At 25.8% G+C, this 27,952-nt stretch overlaps 1 protein-coding gene and 10 non-coding genes across 11 annotated transcripts in view; 7 read left to right on the top strand and 4 right to left on the bottom strand.

Annotated features, from left to right (window-relative positions):
• LOC145835854 (deleted in lung and esophageal cancer protein 1-like) overlaps nucleotides 1-27,952 on the top strand; it is a 70,672-nt gene that overhangs the window by 35,020 nt on the left and 7,700 nt on the right. Inside the window, exons 17-33 of the mRNA XM_082943597.1 lie at nucleotides 2,634-2,747; nucleotides 3,300-3,478; nucleotides 12,575-12,730; nucleotides 13,013-13,089; nucleotides 13,620-13,743; nucleotides 14,370-14,544; nucleotides 15,258-15,367; nucleotides 15,602-15,698; nucleotides 15,987-16,135; nucleotides 17,390-17,531; nucleotides 17,847-17,976; nucleotides 18,537-18,695; nucleotides 19,483-19,650; nucleotides 20,063-20,202; nucleotides 20,504-20,702; nucleotides 21,112-21,251; nucleotides 27,731-27,865. Coding sequence (XP_082799723.1) covers nucleotides 2,634-2,747; nucleotides 3,300-3,478; nucleotides 12,575-12,730; nucleotides 13,013-13,089; nucleotides 13,620-13,743; nucleotides 14,370-14,544; nucleotides 15,258-15,367; nucleotides 15,602-15,698; nucleotides 15,987-16,135; nucleotides 17,390-17,531; nucleotides 17,847-17,976; nucleotides 18,537-18,695; nucleotides 19,483-19,650; nucleotides 20,063-20,202; nucleotides 20,504-20,702; nucleotides 21,112-21,251; nucleotides 27,731-27,865 — 2,394 coding nt within the window. The remainder of the gene's footprint in view (nucleotides 1-2,633; nucleotides 2,748-3,299; nucleotides 3,479-12,574; nucleotides 12,731-13,012; nucleotides 13,090-13,619; nucleotides 13,744-14,369; nucleotides 14,545-15,257; nucleotides 15,368-15,601; nucleotides 15,699-15,986; nucleotides 16,136-17,389; nucleotides 17,532-17,846; nucleotides 17,977-18,536; nucleotides 18,696-19,482; nucleotides 19,651-20,062; nucleotides 20,203-20,503; nucleotides 20,703-21,111; nucleotides 21,252-27,730; nucleotides 27,866-27,952) is intronic.
• On the top strand, nucleotides 942-1,013 carry Trnae-cuc (transfer RNA glutamic acid (anticodon CUC)). The gene has a single exon. It is a non-coding gene; the product is annotated as a tRNA-Glu (tRNA).
• Trnae-uuc (transfer RNA glutamic acid (anticodon UUC)) lies at nucleotides 2,127-2,198 on the top strand. The gene has a single exon. It is a non-coding gene; the product is annotated as a tRNA-Glu (tRNA).
• Trnap-cgg (transfer RNA proline (anticodon CGG)) lies at nucleotides 4,712-4,783 on the bottom strand. Its single transcript has one exon. It is a non-coding gene; the product is annotated as a tRNA-Pro (tRNA).
• Nucleotides 6,047-6,120, bottom strand: Trnat-agu (transfer RNA threonine (anticodon AGU)). The gene has a single exon. It is a non-coding gene; the product is annotated as a tRNA-Thr (tRNA).
• Nucleotides 9,942-10,013, top strand: Trnaq-uug (transfer RNA glutamine (anticodon UUG)). The gene has a single exon. It is a non-coding gene; the product is annotated as a tRNA-Gln (tRNA).
• On the top strand, nucleotides 11,239-11,310 carry Trnaa-cgc (transfer RNA alanine (anticodon CGC)). Its single transcript has one exon. It is a non-coding gene; the product is annotated as a tRNA-Ala (tRNA).
• Nucleotides 11,882-11,953, bottom strand: Trnaa-cgc (transfer RNA alanine (anticodon CGC)). Its single transcript has one exon. It is a non-coding gene; the product is annotated as a tRNA-Ala (tRNA).
• On the top strand, nucleotides 17,045-17,116 carry Trnap-cgg (transfer RNA proline (anticodon CGG)). The gene has a single exon. It is a non-coding gene; the product is annotated as a tRNA-Pro (tRNA).
• On the top strand, nucleotides 21,959-22,032 carry Trnat-agu (transfer RNA threonine (anticodon AGU)). Its single transcript has one exon. It is a non-coding gene; the product is annotated as a tRNA-Thr (tRNA).
• Trnat-agu (transfer RNA threonine (anticodon AGU)) lies at nucleotides 26,853-26,926 on the bottom strand. The gene has a single exon. It is a non-coding gene; the product is annotated as a tRNA-Thr (tRNA).

Raw genomic sequence — 27,952 nt, 5'->3', positions numbered from 1 at the left:
ACTCGTAATTTTAAGACTACAATGCTTTCAAAGTGCTTTATATCAGCTAGTATCAAAATTGTATTAAAATTAACAGTTATTAGTTTTCCAGTTGTTTTTTATGAAAGTTGACTTATCCGAAAGTGTTCATAAAGTTATTCTAAGAAAAAAATGTCGTTGTTATTATTTAAAAGAAAAAGTATTATTACCTGCTTATTTAAATTTAAAGCTTAAATAACCACAATAAAACTTTTGACTGTGCCTTTGAACTGTTTTTAGAAGTTGAAAAAAGTCTATTTTTATTTTACTTATACGATTCAGTTAGTGAAATTATTAAGCTTTGCAGTAATTTTTTTTTAATTATTAATTTAGTCAAAATAAATTCCGCATAACAAGCTCTATAAACTAAAAGTTTATACGGAGGTTTTTTTATTATTATTATTACCATAAAAGTATAGCATAAAAGTTAATAAAGAAGTTTAAATTATATAGTGATACTCTGTAATAGTTTTTTTTTGAAAAAGTTTTATAACAACTTATAAAGTATACATGACATATCTTTTAAACTGCCACTAATCATTGATTTATCTTTTTAACTTACACATTATAAATTTTAGTAACAATAAAACAGTTTAACTATGTATCTTACTAATCTTCTACTGTGTATGCATATCTTACTAAAAACTAAATTTATATGTTTATTAACAAAACTGTTTTTCAAAATATATTTATATTAGATTTTGTACTACGTTTAGAATTCCATAAACAAAAGTTAGTAAAAATTAACCAAGTTAATGAAAAAATAAAATCAATTATCAAAATTTAATATTGAACTGCAAACTTATTTGATATGCCAACATTAGCTGATACAAAACACCACATAAAATTTATTGAACTATTCTCATACGCGTAAACTTGTTAAACATAGGTTTATAAACGTAAAACGCTGCATTTCATCGTCCTCCCAGGTGGTCTAGTGGTTAGGATTCGTGGCTCTCACCTACGCGGCCCGGGTTCGATTCCCGGTCTGGGAATACCTTTTTAAATTATAACTTTCAAAATATTTATTTACTAATTGTAATTTCATTAGTAAATTTTAAGTTGATGAACTAAATTTTAAATAATCGATAGTATTTTTGTCTAGTTTCAAGATTATTTGCTAAATCTTAAATATAACTGTTTAATGCATGTATATATATATATATATATCTTTATACTAGTGTATCTTATAAAATCGTAGTTTATAATTATCACTTAAAGAAAAACTTTCTAGCAGTTTTTTTTTTTTTTGTATTAATTATAAATTTAGAAAGATATTATTATTCAAAGATTGTAAAAAGCGAAAATTGTTATATCAATATTAATAGGAGAGTATAAAATACTTTTGGTTTTGGTTTTTACTTTTAATATATTATCAGAATTTTTCTAAGTTAATAATAACTTTTTTAATACTTGTGTAAGTTGTTAGATTTATGAAAGAGTTGTGTTATTTGTTTTTTAACCAAACCGCCAATCGCTTTTTGTAAAAAATATTCAAGCACAAATTTGAATATATTAATAATATTAGCACTATATTTTATAATTCAAGTAAAATATTTTTTGATAATGTATAGTGTTCTTAAACTTTTAAAGTATCATAAGAAATTATTTAAAGTTTTTTTTCACAAAATATATTCTGATAATTAATCATAGAATTTACTAAGCTTAAAGTGCTAACATACAAAAGTTTTTTTTATTATTGAAAATCTATAAAGACGTTGAAATAGTTAAAAAAATCAAGAATAACAACTAAGAACTGCAAAAGTTAGAATTATAATGTAAAATTCAATAACTTACAGTTTATATTATAATAAAACCATAATATAATTAACTTTTATTTTACTTTTGAAACATATATACTGTTAAAAAAAGTTTTTAAATACAAATTTGTTTTGTTTTTATGTACAACTTAGTGTTAAAAACTTTTGCTAATTTTTAAGATCCAAGCTTAAACTCATTTATTATTTTACTTACTCTAATAAAATATACTTGAACTTAAGCTTAAAAACTATACACATTACAAAAGCTCAGTAAAGCAAGCATTTCTCAAAACTTACGCACAGCAGCAGTTTAACTTTATAATGTGCGAAATACCAGTCTAGTCACAGTCCTACATGGTCTAGTGGTTAGGATTCCTGGCTTTCACCCAGGCGGCCCGGGTTCGATTTCCGGTGTAGGAACTTTTTAGGATCTTAATAATTTACCTTTTACCATTTATAATACGTTATTGCATTTAATTAAACTTTTACAAGAGTTAACTATATAATTTAACTTATAATTATTATAAACAAATATTTTTTATTCTTCTATTTATGTTACACATGTTCTATTGGTTGATATGAAAAAATAATTAGCTGTGCATAACACAAAATACTTCATACTCAACGCTTTTAATCTATGCAGACTTTTCGACTGGTTTTAAATGTTAACATGTTGATATATATAAGTATATTACAGTAACTCTTTTGTAATATATGTCTCATTGAAATATTTAGTTACAAATTTAAGTAAGCTTTTTTTTTACTTCTTATGTTTTCTAAAATAGAAGCTTATTTTAAACTTTAGTCTTGACTATTCGAACTGAATATTTTTTGACAAAGTATTATACTAAACAGATAGGTGAGTATGACAGTGTAATTCACATGCTTCTCAATTCAATACCCTGCCACCCCAATTCAAATGTTAAAGTTTTGAACCCACCCACTAATTCCGTCAACAACTATGATAAGGTTCGTTTAAATGTATAAAACAGTTTTAGTTTTACTTAGAGTTACATTTTTAGATTTTAACTAATCACAGAGTTAGTATTAAAGCTTAACGTTTGGTAGCAATGCTAACAAGTTAACTAACTTTGAAAAATCTTTATAAATTTATTCTTAGACCTTTTTGATCTAGAATTTTTTTTTGATTTCAAATTAATATTGTGTAAAAGTGGTTACATTAGCAAGTTTTCGTACTCTGTAGTTCATAATTTTTAGTTAAAATAAACAATTTTATACAAAACTCTACTTCAGAACGAAACGGCCCACCAAGTGTCTGATGTAGGATACTGAGTTTTTTATTAAAAAAATTTAACTTAAGCAAAACTACTGTCAAAATTGACTTCATTCGTTTTTTTTTTTTTCAATTCCTAATTTAAAAATTTTCAAAAGAAAAAAAAAATAAACGAAACCCCCTACCACACGTGTGATAAAGTATACCGAGAGGTATTATTAAAAAATTAATATTTTAAAAATAAATAACTTTTTTTTTCTTCTAAAATCAATATATTTTACCTCCAGAACAAAACCGCCCACCAAACGTGCGACATAGAGTACAGCGAGGTGATCGGGTTGGAAGTTGAGGCGAAGGGCGAGTGCCACCGACACAACATAGTGTTGGAACCGCCAGCCATACTGGTGCAAGGCAGCATACTGCAGGGTCAGACCGTGAGAAGGAAGCTGCAGGTGCTCAATTACAGGTGGGTGGTGTTGATTCTTTATTTAGTCTTAAATAAAAAAGTTATCAATAATCAATAAGTCTAGCCTTTACTTTTGTTAGTTAACAAAATATTATCTAAATAAATGTACATATAAATCAAACAGTTAGTTTTTTTTGTATTTCAGTTGTTTTTTTTTTTTGTTTATAAAATCTCAACTACAAAAACTATCCATAATATTTATATAAGGCCTAGGCACTGTTTTATTCTTCATTTAATTGCAGCAAATTAATTGAAGCAACATCTCAATACTACCCATAATTTAAATGACATCACATCAAACTATGGGCAGAATTGATCACAGCAATTCTACCCATAAAATAGTGCCCATAAAATAGTACCCATAAAAAGACCGACCCAATATCTTATATCCACGAAAGTTTCACAGTTAAATAAATTCAGCCAATCAAAAGTTTTTTAATTAACTATTTTTGAATGGCTTGACAACTCGAAGGGTTTTGTTTTTAACTTTGGAAACTTTTGACCAAATCACATATTGGTTTTATTTTTAGACCATAAAAAAAAACGTAGTTTTATAATTTGCTTTTAATCGAGTTTTAAAATAATTGTTTGCATTTGCTATTAGTTTGTTTTTAAAAGTACAATTTGTTTTTGATTTAAATTAGATTATTAGCTAAACTGTTACTAGAACTGTTTGACTAGACAGTTTGTTTACATATGGTTAAAAATGTTTTTTATTTAAGATAAATTAGTTAGTTGATTTTTACTTCGTTTTTATTTTCTTACGGTTTAAATATTTCGTTATTCATGTTAGCTTACATGTCTATAAAAACAGGACATATGTTTAAATTTAAACTATTTTACTTAAATTTAAAGAACTAGATTACTTATAAAGACTTAACAAGCTGTTTTACTGGTAAAAACAAGTTATTTAAAGTTTAATATTTTTATGTAGATGAGAAGTTTTAGACAGTTATTTAACTTTTTTAAGTGCATTGTCAAAATCTCCTACAAAAAATAATCTATTATTGAACAAAAAATTGTGCTACCCCACTGAAAAAAGTTTAGACGTGCCCCTGATATACCTGTTATAGAAAATACTACAGTAAAAGTGTAAAAGCGAAGTTTCGAGATGCTTAAGAAAATTTATACATAGAAGAAGTAGTGAATATACTCACAAAATAATAAAAAAACTGAAAAGCTAAATAGTTAAAGATTGACTGTCATTGTTATTAAATTGTGGTAGTCAAAAATGGGCCTGTCCGGGAATTGAACCCGGGACCTCGCGCACCCGAAGCACGAATCATACCCCTAGACCAACAGGCCACGGTTAAATTAAACATTTTGTATTTATAAACCTGACTTGCATTCACTTTCAACACATAAGTGCTTTGAATGATGTTTACATAGAGAAATTTGTGAATGTTTTGAAAAAAGTTGAACATTTTGAAAACTTTCAAGTTATTTTTTAGAGTACAACCTGAGTTGAAAATATACATGGATTGCGTACAAATTTTTTTGTGTATGACAATTATATGTATGCGCAATGAAATTTTAAAATATGTATAAAAACAGTTTTAACTAGGCTTTAAACAAAAATCAGTATTTAATAATTTTTAAATATATGTATTTATATACACAAATTTCAACATTCTTAGGGCAAAGAAAAATTTAAAAAACAAGCTTTTTCTTTTTTTTAGTTTTATAAAACTTTCAAAAAGTGCAAAGTGTACTGTACTTATTTTTATAAACCAACTTTGTTAAAATAGACACAATAATTTATAAATACTTGAAGACTATATATAAAACTTTATGCACAAGTAAATATACTTTTTGTATTTAACAATTACTAATAATGTTTTCTCTTAAAAAACTATGAAAAAATTAATAACAAATGTATTTATTTCGTATGTGTAACCATTTAAACAAAAAAATATTCTGACATTTTCAAGAAATTGAAAAACAAAAAAGTTACCAGTACTTTCTAATAGTGAAATTTTAAATTCTGTGTAAAATAAGTTACTTAGTATTTTGAACAAACAAAATAAATTAGAACGGCATTATGCTACAGGTTAAACTTAAATTTATGTAAGCTATTGAAATAAAATCTTGTGTAATTTTTACTTTCTAAACAACAATAAAAGTTCCCGACTTAAATATAAGGAGAATGATCAATTAAAAAATTCTATTTGATTTATTTGAATAAAATTTTATTCAACTGATGATCTCGTTTGATTAGGTTAAAGCGAGTGAAACATTGTATTGTTAATAAAATTTTGAATTGAAATAAAATTTTCATTTTTTATTAAAAACTTAAATTTGTACTTATTAGTTTTAATTTTTTTTGTCATACTTACTATATATAGATTAAAATTTAAAATTATGTCACTTATTGAAATAAATTATAAAAAATCAAAATTTTCATATATTAATTTTGAACATGTCTTTGTCATACTCACTATATACTAAATTTCTGTAGCTTACCTCCAGTTACTATAAAAACAATTTCTATAACAATTATCTGCTAAAAAAAAATAGTTTAACAATTAATTCTATTAACGTTCAAAAGAATGTGAAACAAAAAGAGCGAGGCACCACCGAGATTCGAACTCGGGATCTCCTGTTTACTAGACAGGCGCTTTAACCAACTAAGCCATGGCGCCGCTTGTAAGATTGAACATTATCGCGTTTATAAACCTATTTGAATTGTTACGTCATAATGAAGCGCACTTAAAAACTAATAAACACGACACAGTTTGCTCTGTATTTGTTGTTTTAAATGTTTTCGTGTAAAAATTTTCTCTAAGTATTTTTTTTCTTTGAAGATGTGTAAGTAATTTAAGTTATAGATACATATGTTAATGTTAGTTAAACATAATTGAGTAAAAACTTAAACGTAAATTTTAGACTGTAACACATTTATCAACTTGCATATTAAAATAGAAATAAAACTTATTAAGCATAAAATTATATAGTCATAAAATTATTTAAGTACAAACTATTTTGCTTAAATAACTTAACACATGACAATCCAGATAATACTTTTTGACTTTTTTTTTTCCCTAACTTGAGGTAAACAAGTGAAATGCATAAATTGTTTTATTTCTAAAGAAAATCCTATCAAAGTTTTGAACAATTTTGGAAAACAAATCTTGAGGTTTAAGGTAAGATAGCATTTAAAAATGTTTAAATACTACTACAACTATTATTTAATAAAAAGATAAGAATGTATTTTTAATATTAACTGTTATTTAGTTTAAACATAATTAAACATATAAAAACACTACTATCAGTTGCATATAATTTTCACAGCTAATTAATAAAAATAAATTTGTACAACGACTTTTTAAATGGTAATCATACTTTATTGATTGCCATAATAGTTTCACCGCTTTACGAATTATTAAATATAAAGCTGAAAAATAATAAAAAACCAAAAATGACAAATTTACAAACATTTATATGCATACATTGAACTACAAAAGTAAACGCTTAATATTGTACATTTTAAATACATTTACTGAATAACAAAGTTTTGCAATACTAATAAATAAAAATTGAGGTATTACAAAACATTACACAATAAAAACATAATAAAAGTTTGTTAAATTTTTGAGGTTACAGCATATTAACATGAAAAATAAGATGTTACTTTACCAAAAAATTATTCAAAAGATTAAATTGAATGGTTTGTTTCAAAGTAAAAAAAACTAACCATGTAACTATTATCAAAGCTAACTTATTGAAAAAACATCACTAAATACTACTTTTAAAACAATACAAAAAACGCAAGATGGTTTATTTTTTATAAATTTTTTAATTTACTTTACCATTAGGTAAAACATTAATTTCCATCATCAAAATAATATTCTTCGTGTATTTAAAAAAATCCTAAATTTTATTTGTTATAAATTGTTATTGCTACATAAAGCTTAAAAAAGATTAGTTTTAAACTATGTAACAGATACTTTAGTAAAAATAAAACTTGGTTTTGAACACCTTCAAGGTATTCGTGTAGATGTAGAATATAAGCTGCAAATATTGAATACATGTCAAACTAATTAATTTTACTTTCTATTTTGATAGTTTAAAACAGTTTTTCAAATATTTATCTATGTATGTGTAAAAAGGAGCTTGTTAAACTTAAACACTTTGCAAATTTGGGTTTAATTTGTTTTATTTATATATTTTTTTAAGTAAATACGAAAGTTAGATTACGAAAAGTAGAGCCATTTCAATATTTAGAATTGCTTTAGTTACAAAACACATGTTATAGTTGAACAAACTTTCAAAAGTTAAAGAGTTTAAAAAAGTTTTTTAAATTGTCAAATTTTTTAAAGGTTTTTATACCCTATACTTTTAATTAACATTAAAAAGAAAAAATAATGCTTAAAAGAAATTTGAAACGATTCTTTAATACTCTTGAGTAAAATTTTAGAAGCTTAATTCTGAGTTATTTGTGCCGCGTTTTAAAAGTAAAAGACATCTTGTACTATATTTAATATCTTACAACAAATATTTGTATTATTACGTCATAATAATAAATACAACCGCAACATTGTCATCTTCATCGTGGCCTCATATTCACAAGGTCGTAAGTTCGGTCCTCACTCGGGTTCATCCTTTTTAATTAAGATAAAAGTTATAAGTACTAACATTGGATAATAAAAAGCTATCTGTTTCTATTGAAAGTAGAAGATACATTTTTTATAGCTTTGTTTATTTTGTTAACTTATTTACTTTTAGAATATGCGTTTTCGATTTCATAACTTTTTATAATAGAGAACTGCGTATTTTAGTTTCAATTAAAAAACTTATTTTTTAACAATTAGTTCACGAATGTGACTATTGCACAGGATATATACTTATACTAGTTATGAAATGTTAGAAGTTTTTATAGATTTACAGACCGTGGTTTGAATAATATTTTGTCTTGCTATTGTCACGGCTAAGCGCTTTGACAGGCGCTTGTAATTTAGTTGTTAAAAAGCTTGAAATGGTGGATAACTTTACTAAATTTAAAAATGTTACTAGTCGTAATCGCGTCAATAAATCATTAAAAGAAATTAATTCTTTTGGGTATTTTACTCCTCGATAACCGAAAGGTTCTTTCGTACACCAGGACTAAACTTTTTGAGCGTTTTTTATTCATCGTTCAATAAGCGATGTATTTTATTTTCTGTAAATAGATATAGGAGCTTACATTCAAAGCATGACACTAAGTTATGCTAAACGCATAAAGATTTAAATTTAAGAAGTAGATTTGTTAGCACTGTTAGACTTAAAAAAAACGTTTTTTTTTATTGATCGTTCCGGTTCATCTGGTTTCAAGTATCAAAATTTAATAAATAGTCGAATTTTTAAAATGACAGCTGTGGTAATGAGTACTTATATAAAAATTTTATAAAATAGTGTTTATAATTTTCTCCTTAAACTAGTTTATGTTAGTGATAAAAATATACTTGTATAACAATGTACAATACAACTAATATCATTATTATTATTAAGCTTGATTAATAATATCTGTGCAAACTTAAGTATTTTATTAACAGGTTTCAGTGGAAAAAATATTTACGTTCCAGTAAATTGAGCATTATTTTAAAGTTAAGACAAATAACTAAATAATTAAGCTTTGAAAATGTCAATACTTGTGTTTTGAAAATTACTTTGCTGTTGAAAAATTCAAATTAACTTTAAGGTTAAGTATTTCAGATAAAAATTTTACGTCTATAAATAATGATACATTGTAACTTGTATCGACCTGAAACTAGTTTATATAAAAATTAGTTAAGCATAAATTCCAAATATTTGATCATACAGCGTTTAAGCAGCCGTTTTATAAGAACTAGTTGTTTACTTACAAGATACTTTAGAATAATTGTATATTAACTTCAAGTTTTGTAAAGCTTAAACATGAGTTTGGATAAACTCAAATTTTACTAGTTTGAGTTTGTAATTAATTTTTAAAAGTTTAAAAGACACAAAAAATTTATTATAGGAACCTAAATGATTTGAATGTTTTGATTTTTATTAATTATTTGTATAAACAAAAACTTAAGCACACAAGAATAAAATTGCTCTAGGAATTGATAGCGTTCAGTTATTTTATTAAATTTTGAAAGCTTTTTGTGTATTAACAATAATTTATTATGTTTAACTGTAAATTGTTAGTTTAAAAACTCTTCATATATAAATTTAATAATGCTACAAAGCTAATGTTTACTTGAATTAACTAACAAAATGTTGCTTTTTCATCGAAATTTTGTATTAAAAATATTATATAAATTAGTATATGGTTTATTATGGAAAAGTTGTTTGTTACTGTTGAGTTAAACTTTTAACTACTTTACTAACTGACAAAAAAAAATATTTAAAAAAAAGTAGTTTTAGAGTGTAAACTTTCTAGTAGTCTTTAATTAAGTAAGCACCTACTATATTCAAACGCTTTACCATTATAAACGCAATTAATGATCGATAGGCGTGCGGTCCTATGGTGTAATGGTTAGCACACAGGACTTTGAATCCTGTGATCCGAGTTCAAGTCTCGGTAGGACCTGGCTTACGTTTTGATTCTTAAATTTTAGAACTGTGTAGCTTCGATAAATGCTGCAACTTAAAGCAAATGAACGGTAACTTAAACCTTATATGAAAAGTTATTTAAGCTTTAAATTAAATTGTTAGTTTTTATAACTTGCAATACTTGAAAATAAAGTTTATGCGAAATTCCTTAAAAATAAACTTCCGAAATACTTATTTGATATACCAGCACTAAATAATTTATTCATTTATTTACTTTAAATTGCAGCATTTATCAAAGCAACTAAATTTAATTATTTAAAAAAGTTTTTATTATGTAGATACGTGTATATATATATAAGTTTAGTATCGCAATAATAAACTTTTGCTTTGGACAGCCGTCTCAGCTAGCAAGATTAATATATATATATTTAAAATACTCAAAATAAACTTTTGCTTTGGATAGCTGTTTCTGTATATATATTTATTTATTTATTTATTTGACTATATAAAAAACAATAGGTTTGTACGACCTTTTCGTATATGAGATGTATAATTTAGTAAAGTTAAACTTTATTTAAAAAAATTATATGTTTATCTTTATGTATAGATTTTATTAACTTAAGACTATAAAGCAACTTGATTTAAAAGCTAGAATATTATTTATGTTAGCTTTTTCAATAAAAGTTTGTTAAGAAAAAAATCATAGTAGGGTTTTTGATATAATCTTATACGAAACAATTTGTAGCTAATTTTTATGAAACAAAATAAAATATTTTGTTTCATTTTGTCTTGATTGTTTTCTTCATATAATTATATTCATTTTTAAACCTTTTTTAATTAGTACATTTGTGAACGAACTAATTCAGAAGTATTAAAATGTTTTTAGAATTTTTATTTCAGAAAAAAATATCTGTACTTAAACGCTTTATAATGTATGTTTTAATATAAAGTTAATTAAAAAAAAGCGTTATTTCTAATTTATACTTTATAAATACATGGACGCAGCAAATTTTCTTTTAATAGTATTTAAACTTTGAAAGCTTATTTAATAAACGTCTAAATAAGTGTATGTGTATAAAAAACTAAATGTAAATTAATTATTGTTAAACATGCTTTAATAAAAAAATCATTATCAAAACAAAAATAAATAAAAACTGCTTTCATACTTCTTTGAACTTCGCTTACTACAGTTCTATTATTCAACTTTTTAGTGCAAATCTGCTGTTAGCTTTATATACCGTTATTTTTCTAGATCCTCATGTGGGGTTGTAGCTCAGGGGTAGAGCGCGCGCTTCGCATGCGTGAGGCCCCGGGTTCAATTCCCGGCAACTCCACAGTTTTTACTTTCTATAATAATTGAAAACAACCGAAATTAATAAAAGGTTGCGTTTACTGACTGAATACATTTATAATAAATAAGTTTAGTGTGAATAAATTATTAAATGAACATTTTTATTTCCTATAAATAACACATTATTTTTTGTACATTCTCCGCTAAAGAACTTAATGTGCAAGAACATTTATTATTTTATTAATTTTAACTTTTTCTGTCAAATTGTCATGTACTCTTGTGTTTGTGTTTTTATATAAATATTCATTATTGTTTTTTGAAATACCAAACTAACTATGACAAAATACTTTTACGAAATATATTTAATGAAATCAAAGCACATTTTAGTATAAAAAATGTAATGAAGTATGTATATATATATATATTGAAAATAATGAGGTTAGATACTAAAGTACCTTCCACTGAGCCCACTTAAAAAGCTTTTAAATCGTTTATTGCAAATTTTTGAAGTAAAAAAAAACATTATTTTTGTTTCTTAAACCTAAATGCTTTAATCGTTTCTAAGAATTAAGCAAAGTTAATTAATTAAAAAGGACGAACGCATTTAAAAAACGTGGAGATGCCGGGAATTGAACCCGGGGCCTCACGCATGCGAAGCGCGCGCTCTACCCCTGAGCTACATCCCCACATGTCTGATTAAAATTTATTTCTTTTATATACATAAAACGTGGTTATTTTTACGTCTACGTATACATGTATTGTATAAATAAGTGAATATATATACTCTATGTTAAGTAAATGTGTCAAAAAACTTTTAAATTCAAGTTTTGTTAACAAATTGACTGATGAGCTGGTTTAATTTTGCAGACTGTTCACTAGTGAGATCATTTTATCACAAAGTTGTGTTTTGTTTAAAATGTTGGTTTTTATATTCAAGCACTTAAAAAGTGTATATATATGATAAACTTGCTGATGACGTATGCAAGCACGGAAACTAAAAATCTTTTATTTTGTTTAAAAGTATATATTTATGTTATTCGTATACAGAAAACTTTTATATATTTAACACTGACAAAACAATCATTTTAAGGTGTTTCTGCGTATAACAGCTTAAAATGCGTCTTCAGCTAGATATTTTCATTATTTTATAAAGTAAATTAGAATAAACGTATATAAAAATAAATAACATCTATGAAAAACTTTTAATCTAAATAGCAGAAAATAGGTTGCAAATTATTTTTTACAATTATTTTACCACTTAATTTTTCGATAAAACTAAATAAAAAATTCCCCCTTTATTGAAACAGCATGGCACCGGTGACTTTCCAATGGGAGGTGGTTGCCACGGAAACGGGCATAGTTGGGGTGGATCCCCCCGTGGAGTCGGTGAACCCCGGTGAGTTGGTCGAACTGGAGGTGAAGGTGACGGGGGAACTACCCGGTTGCCTGGATACCCAAGTCAGGTGAGGAAATTAATTGTTTGATGTTCTAAATAAAAAGCTTTGTAACTTTGAATTTTCAGAAAATTTTCATTTTTTCATTGTTTATTTTTTATCATTATAAATTAAAAAATTTTTTTTTTAATTCTAATAAGTAACCTATGAATTAACTTTATGACAATATGTTCGCAGAAATTTCCGAAATTCTTTTTATTTTGATTGCTGTTCCGTCACATATAATTTTAAGTATTTATTGGTTTTTTATACTTATGAACAAACTTATATCAAGTTAATCAACGTCTTTAGGTGCGTGATCGACGAAGCGGAACAAGACCTCGTGCTTCCGGTGAAAGCGACGGTGAAGGGCCCGACCGTCGTCATTGGTTTGTGACGTCATTACTCACTTGATTTAATTTTTATTTCATAACACTTTATTATATTTTGAGTATGCTTAGTATGGTCAATGTAGGTATGTATTGGTTGACATTTTTCGATCATAGCAGATGACAAAAGCTTTTGTTTTTAATATTCATACTTTTAAACTACATTTTAAACCCGCTTCCAACTAGACTGTTGTAGATTACATAAATTTTTAAACATAACAACCAATAAACGTAGTCTTTGGTTTGTGACGTAATCATAGTAACGAAGTTGTTCATATTTAATTTTCATGTTTTGTTTTTGCTACGCCACAAAATTTCATTATGTATTTTACTGACCAGTGACGATAGTAAGTTTAGAAGCACATCAAACTATATTTTTCAAACCATAACAGATGAAAAAAATATTATTCTTTTGGTGCTTGTATTTAGAGTTTTATTTTTATTTCATTTTTACTAGAACTGTTATGAAGTTAGTTACAGAATTTTTTGAACTTTAATATAAAACATAATAATAATAATAAACATAACAGATGACAAAAGCTTGGATTTCGATTTGGTGCAGCTCGGAAATTCAGTGAAAAAATGTATTTCGATCAGAAATGTCACACAGATACATGCTAACTGGAAAATTTCCATCCAAAACTCAGAAAACTCGTTTGTTTATTTATACTTTCATTATTTTCAGAAGCACAACTACAAAAAGTTTATTAAAAAAACTTTTAATGAGTCGTTAAACTCAAATTAAAACTATTTATAAACTTAAAATTAGAACTTTGCCGAGTTTTTAAGTTTTTAGTTTGTTGTACTTATTTCAAATGTCAGAACTAATTATGACCATGACAAGTTTTGAGCTTGTTTTGCTGCTTATGGTGAATTTAAATTTTAAAATTTCTTCCACTAAGTTTTAGTTGATGCTGTCTCCCATACTAAAACATTAATTTTTTAGACAGTTTATAGTAAATACAAAAAAAAACTTTTATTGTTTAATTCAAATTTCTCCAGCAATGATTTCTGAACATTACCTTTACAACAAGTTTCAAATATGTTTACTTTTAAGTAAAAACTGTGGTGATTTTTTTACAAAATATTTTAACTAGCTTTATAAATTTTTAGTAACGAGTTCGATTTGCTGCCAATTAAAAAAAATAATAATTTGTTTAGCTATAAACACAAGTTGTTGTTACCGCCTTTAAGAGTTCCAACTTTGTGTTCAAAAAGTTTTATTTAAGTATTATTTTCTAAAAAAAAAGTATTTTGTTGTTTAAACATTTACCTTCCAGCGACGATTTCGAACTCTTGCCCTCGCAAAGCACGCTGGAACCTTTAGAGCGCCACCAAGCGTACGTGCTGTTCACTCCCGCCACGGAGGGCTGCCACAACTGCGTGCTTCAGCTGGACGTGCAGAACGGCGCCACCAGCCACATGAAGCTCAAGGCGTTCGTTCAGTCCGCCAAGGTTCGTTGAGTGCTTCATTTAAATTTGGAGAGTTTTAACACCTTTTTCACCAAATTTCATGAGTCGTAACTTGGAACAATGATTTCGTATTAAATTTTGTCAAATAAATTTTTTCCGTTTTAAATGTTTAGCATTGAGTCTGAGTTGTAATAATTTTTAGACATTTCGATTGGGGTGTGCTTTAAAAAAGTAATTTATTCAATTTTTTAACAAAATTTGAAAATTCCCAATGAAAGTTTTTATAAATTTTAAACTTGAATACTAATTTCCTGTTTTTTGAGAAAATTATTATGAATGTGGTGCTTAGTAAAGAAAAAATTGTAGCGTTGAGTTGTTTTTATGTTGTGTGATTGTTTGATAGAAATAAGTTATTAGTGTTCAGTTGCTTTTAATTAGCTTAGGTTACTTGTCTACTTTTTAAGCACGCACCATTTAAATCACCAATTAAGTTTAATAGCACCGAGTAAAAGTTAAACACTTAAAAATAAGAAAAGTTTGACAAGATTTTATCACTAAATTGGTATACTAGTTTAAAACTTACCAAAAGTTTGATAAATTACTTTTTTAAAGCACATACCAATTTAAATGTCTAGAAACCATTACAATCCAGACTCAATGCTAAACATTTAAAACTTAAAAAATACATTTAATAGAACTTAACACGAAATTATCATTCCAACTTACGACTGATAATGTTAAATGTTTTATCTCAGGTCTGCTTCATGGAGAGTTCCATTGAAGTTGAGGAAGTTTATCTGAACGCCCCAGCTCAGGTTAAGGGGGCCCAACTTGTCAATCAGACCCCTTTTCCGACAGAGTTCAGGTTTTTATTAAAATGTTACCTTAACATCGAAATTAAAACAGTAACAATTAAATTTTTAATAAAAACAAAGGTGTCAACTTTGTTCTAGTTTGAAAACACTTTTTTTTTAACAAATATAAAACATAAACACAAAAAGTTACATACCCGTCTGCACTACATAGCAAAGTTTTAACTTAAATAAGTATATTAAACTTCAATAACTGAATCGTCAATTAGTACTAAATTGTTGTTAAGGTTCGGGGAAGTCCTGGGTGAGCAGAAAGACAATTGTGACGTAATAATCACGCCGTCTAGCGGCAAGTTGTCGCCGAAACAACTCATCGATTTGAAGGTAAAAAATCTGCGTACATTTGAAACAATAATCTATTTTATTATTTGCTGAAGTAATATTACTTGTTTAAAACATTATAAATTATGCTAGTAAAAAAATATTTATTATTATTGGTGCAAAAATTATAAGGTCTAAGTTTTGTTTTTTTAATTGAAATTTTAAATACTGTCTAGTACATTTAAATTTGTTCTAAAAACATTTTATAGGGTTTATTAATTATCGAAGATTAAATTCTAAACAGTTTCTGTATCATTTTGTAGTATTTAAAGCTATATTTAAACCTTACAGATAGAACTCACATGTAACATAGAAGGACAAATAGACAACATATTTATACCTTGCTACATAGAAAATAACGAAAATCCAATCATTCTCAGTATTAATTGCTTTGTTAAAGGATTAGATGTTAAATTCGGCTTTCAAAATTACTCTCTTGGGTTGGTTTTGTTTATAATGTTAAATTATTGTTTATATTTATACACTGTTGTCATTGTATAAGATAATTTTTAAGGCTTGCTTATAAACTTAATTTTGTCATAGTTGTTTGTGATGTTGTTTGTTAAAAATATATATTTAATAAAAAATGTATTAAGATATTATAGTTTTATCTATTTTACATTAAAGACCTCTTAATTTTTTTTTAAAGAATAAGTTCTTTTTACCATTTCTATCAGATGAATTTTTTTACTTTAATTTTATTGTTTTACTTTATTGTTTTTAAAAAATATATAACTATTTAAAACATAAGTTAAATAAATAAATTTAAAAAAAGCTCGTTTTACAGTTTATATAATATGTATTTTTTTCTTAAATATAAAATTAGTTTAGACATTAAAAAAACAAGTTATTATAGTTTTAATTCTAAACCAAATGAGTAAATCACATAAATTAAAAAGGTAAAAAACTATTTTTAAGTGTTTGATTTAAACTTAAAATGCTATAGTTTAATAAATATACATAACAAACATACTTAAAATTATAAAAAGTTTACTTTGAAAATGCTTGAGAACTATCTTTAGAAACTTTTTAACTATTTAGTAATATATTTTTAACAAAATTAAAGTTTCAAAAAAAAACTTTTTTTTTGTAAAAAAATAATATTTTGTATTTATTACAACAATATTAAATTAAACTTTATTTCTTAAAAGAAATTACAAAACTTTCTGTAACCCACCAAGTTTTTTTAAACAATAAAAAATTTAGTACTAATAGTTTTGTTAAATTAATGTTTGCAAAAGGCTTGTGTAAACATCGTTAAAAAAACTTGTGTTGTATAAAACAATACATTTGAAAGTATATTGGAGCTTGTTTAGGTTTATTAAGACAAAATGCTGTAATATATGCGTGGCCTGTTGGTCTAGGGTTATAATTCGCGCTTCGGGTGCGCGAGGTCCCGGGTTCAAATCCCGGACAGGCCCGACCTCAATTTAATTTTTACAATAAAATCAAAATAGTTTGCTTATTTATTTTTTTGAACGTTTAAGGTTTATTTTTAGTGCTTTATTATTAAACTATTTTTGTGTAGTTTAATCAAAGTGTTAACTCAAAACTTTTTTATTCTGGATTTCACTGATATAAACCTAACTATTTATAGTATTTCGGTAAATAAATAAATAAATATATATAAATAATACACACAGTTTTTCTACAAAATTTTATTATATTTTTTATTTATAAGTTTATTTTATCAGTCGCTGCATAGAACACAAGCAAAGCAACACATTGGAATTTGTTGAAGAAATGAAATTAGGTGAAACAGCTAATGTAGAATTTGTTATGGAAAATTTGACTGCTATTGAGACTGATTGGTCACTTAACTTGGACAATTTCATGGTTAGTTTTTGTAGTAAGTTACTTTATACTACGTTTTTAAGTAATAATTTTTTTCAATTTTTTTAAAATAAACAGTTGTTAGTTAAAACATTTAATCAAGATAAAAAAAATAATATGTTATATTAGTTTCTTGTTTTTTATCTAAGTAGCTTTGATTAAAAGTTAAAAAATATTTTTGGTTATAAACGAAATAACATAAATGTTTTTGACTAAACGTAGATAAACTTGAGTTAACTTTTTATCAACTTTTAATTTTAAAAGAGTCTTTTTAATCATTTTTTACTACAAACTTATCAAAAATACTGTAAATAAAAGGCTCCAGCGGTGATCAAAGAAGAAATAAAGCCAGTAGAAAGAATGTCACCTAAAAAGAAAAGAATTTCATTAAGAAGAACAGTTAACCTGGCCGACCCGAATTCCATGACTAAAAATCAAATACTCGAAAGTTAGTTAAATGTTTTTTTTTTTTTCTTAGCAACATGATGTAAAAAATTTTACTCTAAATTCTTTCAAAAAATTTGTTCAGAATATCAGTGTTTAAGAAAATATTTACTTCCTAGGTAATTATTTATTTTTCACACAAAAGCTGATAATTTAAGTTTTTGTTTTATGTTTTTTCACTTCAAATTATAACAGGTCTCGATAATAATTACTTAAAAATGTTTTGTGAACAAAAATAAGGTAGAACAAATTGATTTTATAAATTATATGCATAATTATGTTTATTTCGTTACATACTGTTGTTACACAAGTAAAAATTTTATTAAACAGTTATAAACAACCAAAAAAAGCTCTTTAAAACTTTTTATAATCATAAAAATTAGAAAATTTACTAAACACAAAATATTGCAAGTTAATGAAAATTACATTGCAATTTCAAGTTGGTTAGTGTTATCAAGTTTTTGTTTAGTAAATTTTGCAACTACTTATCAAAAGAAAAAAATTCACAAGTTAATCCATAAAGTTTAAAAGTAAAACATTTTTAAAACTTAAATCCACCCGCAGAAAAATGCGTGGAAATGTTGATGAAAGGGGACGGGATATCTTTTGAGTTGAGCGAAACAAGCGGAAAGTTGAAATCTTTTGAGAAGAAACGTGTGATCATGACCGTGTATGCCGACATGTGGGGGTCATATGTTGATAACATCGTTTGCGATATTGAAGGTATTTTATTTATTTTGTTTTTTTTTAAGTACTTGTTATTGTTTTAAAGCTATCTGCCGGTTTCTGTGATTGATTATTTTTTAATCTATTTGTAGTTAGTTTTAATTTAAACACTTAAGTTTATGTTTTATTTACATCATACCTTATTAGTGATTTCAAAGGTTGGTGTTTTTAAATAACTTCGTTTAGTATTTTTTCAAAATACAAAACTTTTATCCGACCTAATTTTACTTTGCTTTGTTTCTTTTCAACATATGAGCTTTTATAACACTTTTTATAAATCTATTAACTTTTTTTTGTAGTTAAACTGCAAATGTTTGTAACAGCTTGGTTAGTATGTTAATCTTAACATTGAAGTTCACTATTCACTTTTGTTTGTATTAATGTTATAAAACAGTTTTATGTTAAAGTACTTAGTTACAAATGTACACAGCAATATGTAAGTCAAAACTTCCAAGCTTTAGTTTAAGAAAAAAAACCTTACATTTCAAAATAAATTCTTCTAACATTAAAATAAAAGTATTTTCCAAGATAAAAACAAACGGAAAACTAAAAGTATTTCCAAGCTACTCGGTATTGAACGTACCGGTCAATGTAGTAGTGGAAATAAATAACTTTTTTTAATTCTCATTTAGAATATTTAGTTTTGTGAACTGAATTGTTTTAAATCTACCTGATTTAATAATACAGTAAAACTTATCTGTTTCCAACAAGTTGCAAATTAAATAGTTGATAATCAATAGATTTATTATTTTTGATCCCAATAAAAAAAAACAAACATTTCCAGGCTACCCTGTATTGAACGTACCGGTCAACGTGGTAGTGGAGGGCTGCCCGCTCATGTTCAAGCTGGCCGCCCAGCACAAGAACTGCCCGATACTGAGGTTCGGAACCCACCTGAAAGACGCCGATCCCGTCAACAGACACGTGAAGATATACAACAACTCACATGAGAGTAAGATTTAATCATTAACTAAATAAAAGCAACAGTTCTTGTAGACGTTAGCAAAAGTTTTTTAAACTAAACTATTCAACTACTCACATGAGAGTTAGTGGTGTGTTAAAAGTTAAAGGCATAAACTAACGTAAAAGTCAGATTAATTTAACTATTAAAATAGATAAAAACTCATATATAAACAAAATAATGTTAAATATTTAAAACATTGTGTTAACCAAAATAAGTGAGAATTTTATACAAAATTTAGCGTAAAAACTTAAAAAAAATCTTTATAAATGTTTTAATACTACAGTTTTGTGCCTAACTTTTTAAGAATTTTTCACAAAAATCTGATAACAGATATAAGTTAAAACAAAATTACAAGCCAAAAAAAAAATTTAGACTTTTTTAAATATTTTAAAACAATTAGGCATCAGAATAGACTGGAGAATATTCGATCATGTAACTGAAGATGATGAAAAAATAATTGATTTTAATCTGTGGTGCGGAGAAGCTTTTCCACAAAAAATAAAAGAAATCAAGCCTGTACAGCACGATACCACTTCAACTGTTTGTTTTAATTGTTTTGATAAAATCACAACAATCTTAAACAATAACTTTGTATTTTGTGTTACCTCGGATTACTTCAAATTGTAGAATAATTATAAAAAGAGGTATCTAAACTATTTATAAATTTTTAATGAAATATCCGAAAATATAAAGCTGCTTTACGGCCTTTTAAATTAAGTTGAAAATAACACTTGAAAAATAAAATAAAAATTTGTTTGTATTCTTCAGGGGAATATATTTTATGACAGTTTTCAGCTCTAAAACTAAACTTGAAAAAAAAAGGTATTTTGTTTATTTTCAGTTCAAGGGAACCCCCCACAAGCTTCCCGACATGAGCGACAGCAGCGACGACGAGCTAGACGTTTGTGACGTCATACAAGAAATTGTTGTGACGTCACAAGCGGAAGACGACTTGAGCTTGCACGTGGGGCTCGATGTTCACAATGGTGTGAGGAGTGATGGTCCTTACAAACTAATGGATGATCAGATTATTATTCCTGGTTAGTTTTTTATAAGATTTTCTGTAAATTTTATTGAAAGTTTTTTTGAAAGCAATTTAAATTCATTTCTAATGTAAAAGTACATTATAGTTTAAAGAAAACAAAACTGTTAGTAAAAAAAAATCTTAGTTTCACCTACAATTTCATCGAGCATCTTTATTTGTGGTAGGTTTGACTTGATTTTTTTGAAGAATTATGTTCCTCAAATAAAGTTTGTTAATAGACAAAAATTACTAAAATTAGCCCATGAATTCTTTTAAAAATCTCAAACTATTTTTTTTTATTTCTTGCAACGCGTTTTTCATAAATGCAGCCAAACTGAACTAATGTCACACGCAAGACTGAAACGGATATTTAAATAAAAATGCAACAAAAAATTGAAACATATTTAGTTTATTTGTTTTTAAAGGCAAGACAGAAACGAAGATCACGGTGAGAATGACCCCGTCGAGTGCTCAGTTTGACGCCCTCAAGTGGATAAAAAATTTCAACTCGTTCGCGCTCGGATACTTGACTCTGGTTGATAGATCCAAGTGTGAGGACGGCAAGGTTTGTTGGTTAAACATTGAAACATAATAAATCATAAAATATAGTTATAAAATCATTAAATTAAAATCATTAAGTGCTTAATTTATCTTAATACATTTATTTAATTAGAGTATTAAATGGATCAGTTGTAAGTACGTAGCAAAGTTCGGTATAAGTTTGTTTATATTTTACATGCATATTTTTTATAATACAAAATAATGAGCTTCATTACTTACTCTTTTTATACTATCTGATTTTTACAGTATGCGCAAACGTCGAATCGCAAAAGTAATTTTGAAAGTTTAACACTACTGTTATTTTATTCATTTATTATAATCAAGAATATTATAATGATACTCAGACAGTAAGTTTTATAACAGCTAATTTCAGCTTTATAAATTAACAACATACATTTTTAACTAGATGACTACGATGTGTACTGTTTTTACTTAATGTATAAAGTAGAAAACTAATTGTATGGTAGTATTTATAAAGTATGAATTACAACAGTTTTGCTCCTTAACTAATTTGATTGAAACATTTTTGCTTGAGTTTATGTTTATTCTTGGTGTTTTTAGTACATGCATGACAACTAAAATACACATTGTGCAATGGAAAATGTTTGTTTTATTTGTCAAGTGCGCTTTACAAGAAGACATCGCGCTTTATTATGACGTAACAATTCAAAAAGGTTTATAGTATATACAATAGTGTTTACCTTGGCAAGCGGCGCCATGGCTTAGTTGGTTAAAGCGCCTGTCTAGTAAACAGGAGATCCCGAGTTCGAATCTCGGTGGTGCCTCGCTTTTTTGCTATCGTAAGCTTTATTTCTACATCTTGTAGAATAGCGGATTTTAATCTTTTTTCTATGTTTACCCCTTTTCGGAGGGTTATTTTAAAGTTTATTCCTTTTTAAAAGGTAAAGGTAATTATTAAATTTACTAACATACAAAGTTTACCGCAGGTTAATAATCGCCGGTGTAGAATAATTTAAAATATTAATGAACATCAATATAATCGCATTTCTTGGATTTAGTAGCAGCCTTGATGGCGCAGTAGGCAGCGCGTCAGTCTCATAATATTAAGGTCGTGAGTATATATAAAAAATATGTTGACAAAGATAATACAACTGTTTTCTTTAATATAACATTGTTGTTTTATACAAAACTAGTTAAAGACAAAATGAAGTATTTATTGTTTTATTATTTTTTTATAGTGTAACTGATATAATTCCAAGCATATTAGTTAAGTTAGTATACAATTTTTTAGTAACAAGCTGTAAATGTTATGAAATATTTTTCAAAGTTTATATAATTTATTTTTTAGTTACAAAGTTTTGAATTTGAAAAAAGTATTTTGCTAACAGTCGTAAACTTCATTTATTATACTCTTGTGATGGTTTCAAAACTTTGTCAAGCATATACAAGGTATTGAAATAACTTTGATATTTTTAGACCATAGTAAGCCAAATATACATTTTTCAAAAAAAAAAACTTAACTTTCTTTTTAGGCACTAGTTAATAAAACGTTCATACATGGTGTTTATTTACAAAATAAGAAAGCAAAAACGTAAAAAATCACTCAAAAAAACTGGTAAAAAATTTAAGTATAAAGCATTTAAAGTTTTACAAATAAAACTTATTAAAACATGAGAACTAAAAGTTTTAAAAAACTAACTTGTAAATTTTACCAAGTAAATACCACAAAAGCTGAAATTACAGCAAATTTTCTGCAAATAATATACAAATCTAGAGACTTACATACTGTTGAAAGCTAAAAGTTTTTCAATTAGTAAAACTTTTAAAAATAAAAGTGACAAAGGCAGAAATAAGAGCTAATATTTTACTTGCTTTTTTAATTGCTCCCGAAGATTTTGGCAGATCTTTGTTGCATAAGTCTGAAAAATTATTATTGCTTAACTTTTTTTGTTTTTTACTTTTGTTTTAACTTTGTAGTTGTGTTTTTGTTTGAGAAAGCTACTTATAACTTATCTGTGTTTAAAATAACTTTACATGTCTTTAATAACTTTTTTTTAAATATATATACTGTAAAGAATTATTATTTTATTTGGTTTCTAAAATATTTCCTTTGTTAAAAGTTTTGTAGTCAAGTATTTGTTTGAAGCTTTGAAAACACCGTTTATATACTGTGTTCGTTAAAGAAACATTACGCTTATAACTAATCAAGACGTCGTTAAAGTTAAAGTTTTTTATAAGCTAAAACTAGCAAATAGTGCTATTTTTTTAAATATACGTTTGCATCAAAACAATTTTTTTTTAACTTGACTAAAAGCTCTAAATTTTCCGAAAGAACAATAAGCTACCTTAGAATAATAAGTTAGTTAATTATAAGTATAAAATATACGCAATTCAAAAAGAATTAAAGCATATTGTTAGCGAGCTATTTTAGATAGATTATTTCGTCTTACAAAACCTTTCGTTTTAACCCGAAAGCTTAACAGAGTACTGTTCCCTTTTTTTAGAAAATTGTACAAACAATATTAAAAGCATGTATGCTGCATTTAAATTGAGCTGATTAAACGAAAGAAAATTCATTTTCCACCAATATAACTTGTTTCTGCTCTACAGGAGAGGTTCTTAACGAAACATTTGTTTATTTTGAAAAAGTTCTTACAAGTTCTGTTTGTTATTATTTAGTCTAAACGGGTCCGGTTTATATGTAACTTTAGGTATATAGAAAATGTTATACGTAAATTTATTAGTATCTTTTAACAGTTTGTTAACAGAAAAGTAATTTTTTAATGTGTTTACTGGTTTCAACTTTATGACACAGAATATATTTTATACTTATTTTTAAGTGCTTATATACATTTTAATATTTAACAACGTCCTTATAAATATTCATTAAGCTATCAGTCTGATTAAATTAATGTTTTTACAAAACTTTATAATAATAATATTACACTAGTTTATATCTATGAAAACTTCCTTTAAAAAACTAATCATTACTGTTTTTTTTTTTTTGCTTATAGGTTAAGTAATTGGATATTTTTCAATTAAATAACACAATAATATTGTGTTAGTTTTAGTAATAAATTGTTTCTTATTTTCTTATTTTGTAAACTACTAATTCGTTTAAAAATAATACAACATGTTTAACTTTTAGTTTTTTGAATTTTAACTTAATAAATTATGAATTATTTTTAACTTAACTTTATAAATTTTTATTTTAAGGTTTATTACTTTCAAAGGAGTTTTAAATGTTCTTTTTACACGTTTTTATCGTTTTTGTTTTTGATGTTTAGATGTGTTATAAATTTTTTATAACTAGATAAAATTATTAAAAAACTTAAAAACTAATTATTAAAGTATTAGACGGATTAATATAAACAAATTTGTAATTTAAAAGCAATAACAAGTGTTTAATTTTTCAATTTAAAATGTTAATTTACCTTCACTAATTAATATTACAATGCTTATAAACTACACATCAAAAAAGTTTAAAAGTATTTTAACACATTTTACTTGTTAGTTTTTGATGTTTAGATATGTTACATATTTCTTCTAAACTGATAAAATACAAAAAAAGTGTTAAAACCTTTATCACAAGTAAAAGTGCAAATTTCCAACCCCCCTTCTGATTTATCGTCTTTTTCACAATCCAATCCTAGTTTAGGGAGTTTTTGTAGGGAGGCCATTCTCATGCATAACATGTATTCACCGTCCTCACCTATTTTGAGAGAAAGTATTTTGAAAAGGTTATAATTTTCATCTTCTAGTAATTTTGTAAGTTAAACAACTTTAGTAGCTCTAAGGAATAAAAATATTGCAATGTTTTGATTCTTAAGTAGTTTGAAATGTAAAATTGTATTTTGTTATAAATTTGTTAACTATACTTTTTATATTTTGTTACTTAGTTTTTGATATACTTTTGTTTACTTTGTAACTTTACTTGTTAATTATCTAAATTAAGCTCAAAAAATTGAATTCTAAAACTACCCCTCATGCAGTTTTAATATTTTCATTATAGACACAAGCATTTAAATAAAATACCAAGTAGACTATAGTTTTTTTAAAGATGTATATTTTTCACACCTCACTTTTAGTTTCATTTGAATTAACTAGCTTAGTTTTATAAAGTTTGTTTTTCGTATATGATTTATAGGTTTAAGTTAGTTTAAAAACGTATAAGTTACTATTGCAAATTGTATTTAAGTTATAACAAACAAAAAATTTTATACAAAAAATTAGCTTACAAAATAACTAATCTAACCTGCAGTTGTCATGGATACGCAAGCCTTGTTTGTTTCTTGATCATCTATTCCCATTTGCTTTGTGTTATCAGTGCAGTCATTACTTGTATAACATTTCAGTGCATTTCCTGTTGATTAATATTTTAACACTGTGATTAAATAAAACAAACAGTTAATTTTTGATGCTATCATATTTAAAAGTTAAGAACGGTTTTTTTATTACAGTTAAGATTTTTTTTTAATATGTTGCAGTCAAACTATGCTTAAAAAACTGGGTAAAACATTAAAAACTAATATTTTTGTTACTACCGAATTTTCTTAGATTTCTTTAAATTTTAGTCATTTATGTAAATAATATTAAAAAGTTTTTTTAAACAAGCAAACTCTCATGTAAAACATGACATTCAAAGGAATAATTGTTTAAAAATATTTAACAACTAGTTTAAATTTTTATAAGTCATTTACTTACAAAAAATGTTTTAATTTTATGGTTGTTTTCGATTTGTAATATATATATAAATAAACTAACCACTGGTTAATACGTATCCAATAACTAGACATACAAAGACAGTTTTCATTTTGAAGCAAAAAAAACGAACTGTAAAACATAATTTTTTATAATACTACTTACAACACTGCACTTGTTTAATGCTTCGAAATAAATAGCTATAAACGTATTTATATAGGAAGCTAAATTTTTATGCACAAAAATTAAAAACAACAATATTTTACAATGTTTTTATTTTTCGTGCAAAACAAAAATAATCTGTTTTAACTCCCTACTTAAACTCAAAGGGACGTTTATATTACTAAACAAATAAACAACTTTACAACTTTGTTATTGTGTTGCAGACGTTTATCAAAATAGCTATTTTTGTTTTTAGTTATATTTATTTTTAAATTACATTTTTAATTTAATTTTATGATAAAAAGTTTATTATAATGTTTTGTATATTGTTAATTAATCTTTACACTTACTGTTTTATCTATCCTATAAAAAAATAATTAGAAATTGATGTAGTATGTACTAGCTTAAGTTTTTATTTAACAAATTTTTAGTATGTGTAGCATCTAATATTTTATGCTCTAATAAAATAAAATTATTTTAATCAGATTTGTTCATTTTAGCAAACTTTATAGTTGTTTGTTAAAATTTTTAAAAATATTTGAATTTAAACATTTACCTGTAATTGTCTATGTTGACTAGAATGGTGGAATATGTTTAACATACATGAAATATAAAAGTATAAATTAAAATTACATGGCTAAATCATAATGTTTCAAATTGAGCAACTTATTTTTTATCAAACTCGCTTATTAAAGGGCCTGTTGTAAAAAATAATAAATATTTGTTAGTTAAAAAAAATTTTTGTATAGAGTAAGTTTTTAATGTCTATTTAAAAAAAGCGAGGCACCACCGAGATTCGAACTGGGGATCTCCTGTTTACTAGACAGGCGCTTTAACCAACTAAGCCATGGCGCCGCTTGACGTAGAGAGTATTATTGCGTTTATAAATCTTTTTGATATGTTTCGTCATAATAAAGCGCGATGTCTTGTTATAAAGCGCACTTGAAATTACTTTTAAGTGTGATGCTTATAAACTACTTGTGGTTTTACAACAAGTTAATTAGCGCGGTTTTATAGTAATTTATCGATTATAAACCCTGTTTTGCGCTATATGCATTATCTAAACTTGCGCTTTTTTAATTTAATTTTTCTTATTTGCTTGCTTAATGTTTTTCCATTGAACACATAAAAGTTCTCAACAAGTAAACATAAACATAACACATTTGGTTATACACTGAAATTATCTATGCGCTATTCAAATGAAAAAAATCTTTTTGATATCAAAACAATGAATAAAAATTAAAAGTCAGTTTTTTTAATTTAATTTTTCGTAACTTTAAAAGTATATTAGTTTCTCTATATTAACTAAAAAAATTGGGAATACGGTTATATTTTAGTGTATTATTTAAATTTTCATTTCAATGTATACTTAATTATATCTTTAATTTTTCTGATGAACCAGCCAACAAAGTTGCCATAAATTAAGAGCTATAGAGCATAAAGCTAATAATGCAAGATTAATTTTTTTTTTTTTTTTATTAAAATTACCGATCGTTTAACTATTTCCGTTTATATACATGATATTTCTAATAAGTTTCAAATAAATACCGACTTCATAATAAAAAACTAATTGTTTTTAGTTTAAATGTGTACAAACAACATAATATTTGAAACACTCTTTTTAACAATTTTTTTTAGTTTTTTTTTTCTTCTGAACAGATATCGCGGTTGGACGGAAATGACGTCACTCCCATCCGATTGGAAATGACGTCATCGGTGCGGAGGGGAAACATTGAAATTGAGGGCGACGGTGAGAACTTCCACCTGGCTCTGAGTGACGTCATAAAGAAAAGTGTTAGTCGAGCGTGACGTGTAAATTTAAAATAACATGTGAAAGTTTTGTTGTATCAAAGATTATACAAGTGACCTACCCGATACCGA

Source organism: Thalia democratica, chromosome 1 (genome assembly GCF_965202585.1).
Source record: "Thalia democratica chromosome 1, ktThaDemo2.hap1.1, whole genome shotgun sequence".
NCBI classification, from domain to species: Eukaryota; Metazoa; Chordata; class Thaliacea; order Salpida; family Salpidae; genus Thalia; species Thalia democratica.
The sequence above is the reverse complement of the archived record's forward strand: the minus strand, read 5'-3'. Positions and strand labels throughout refer to the sequence as shown.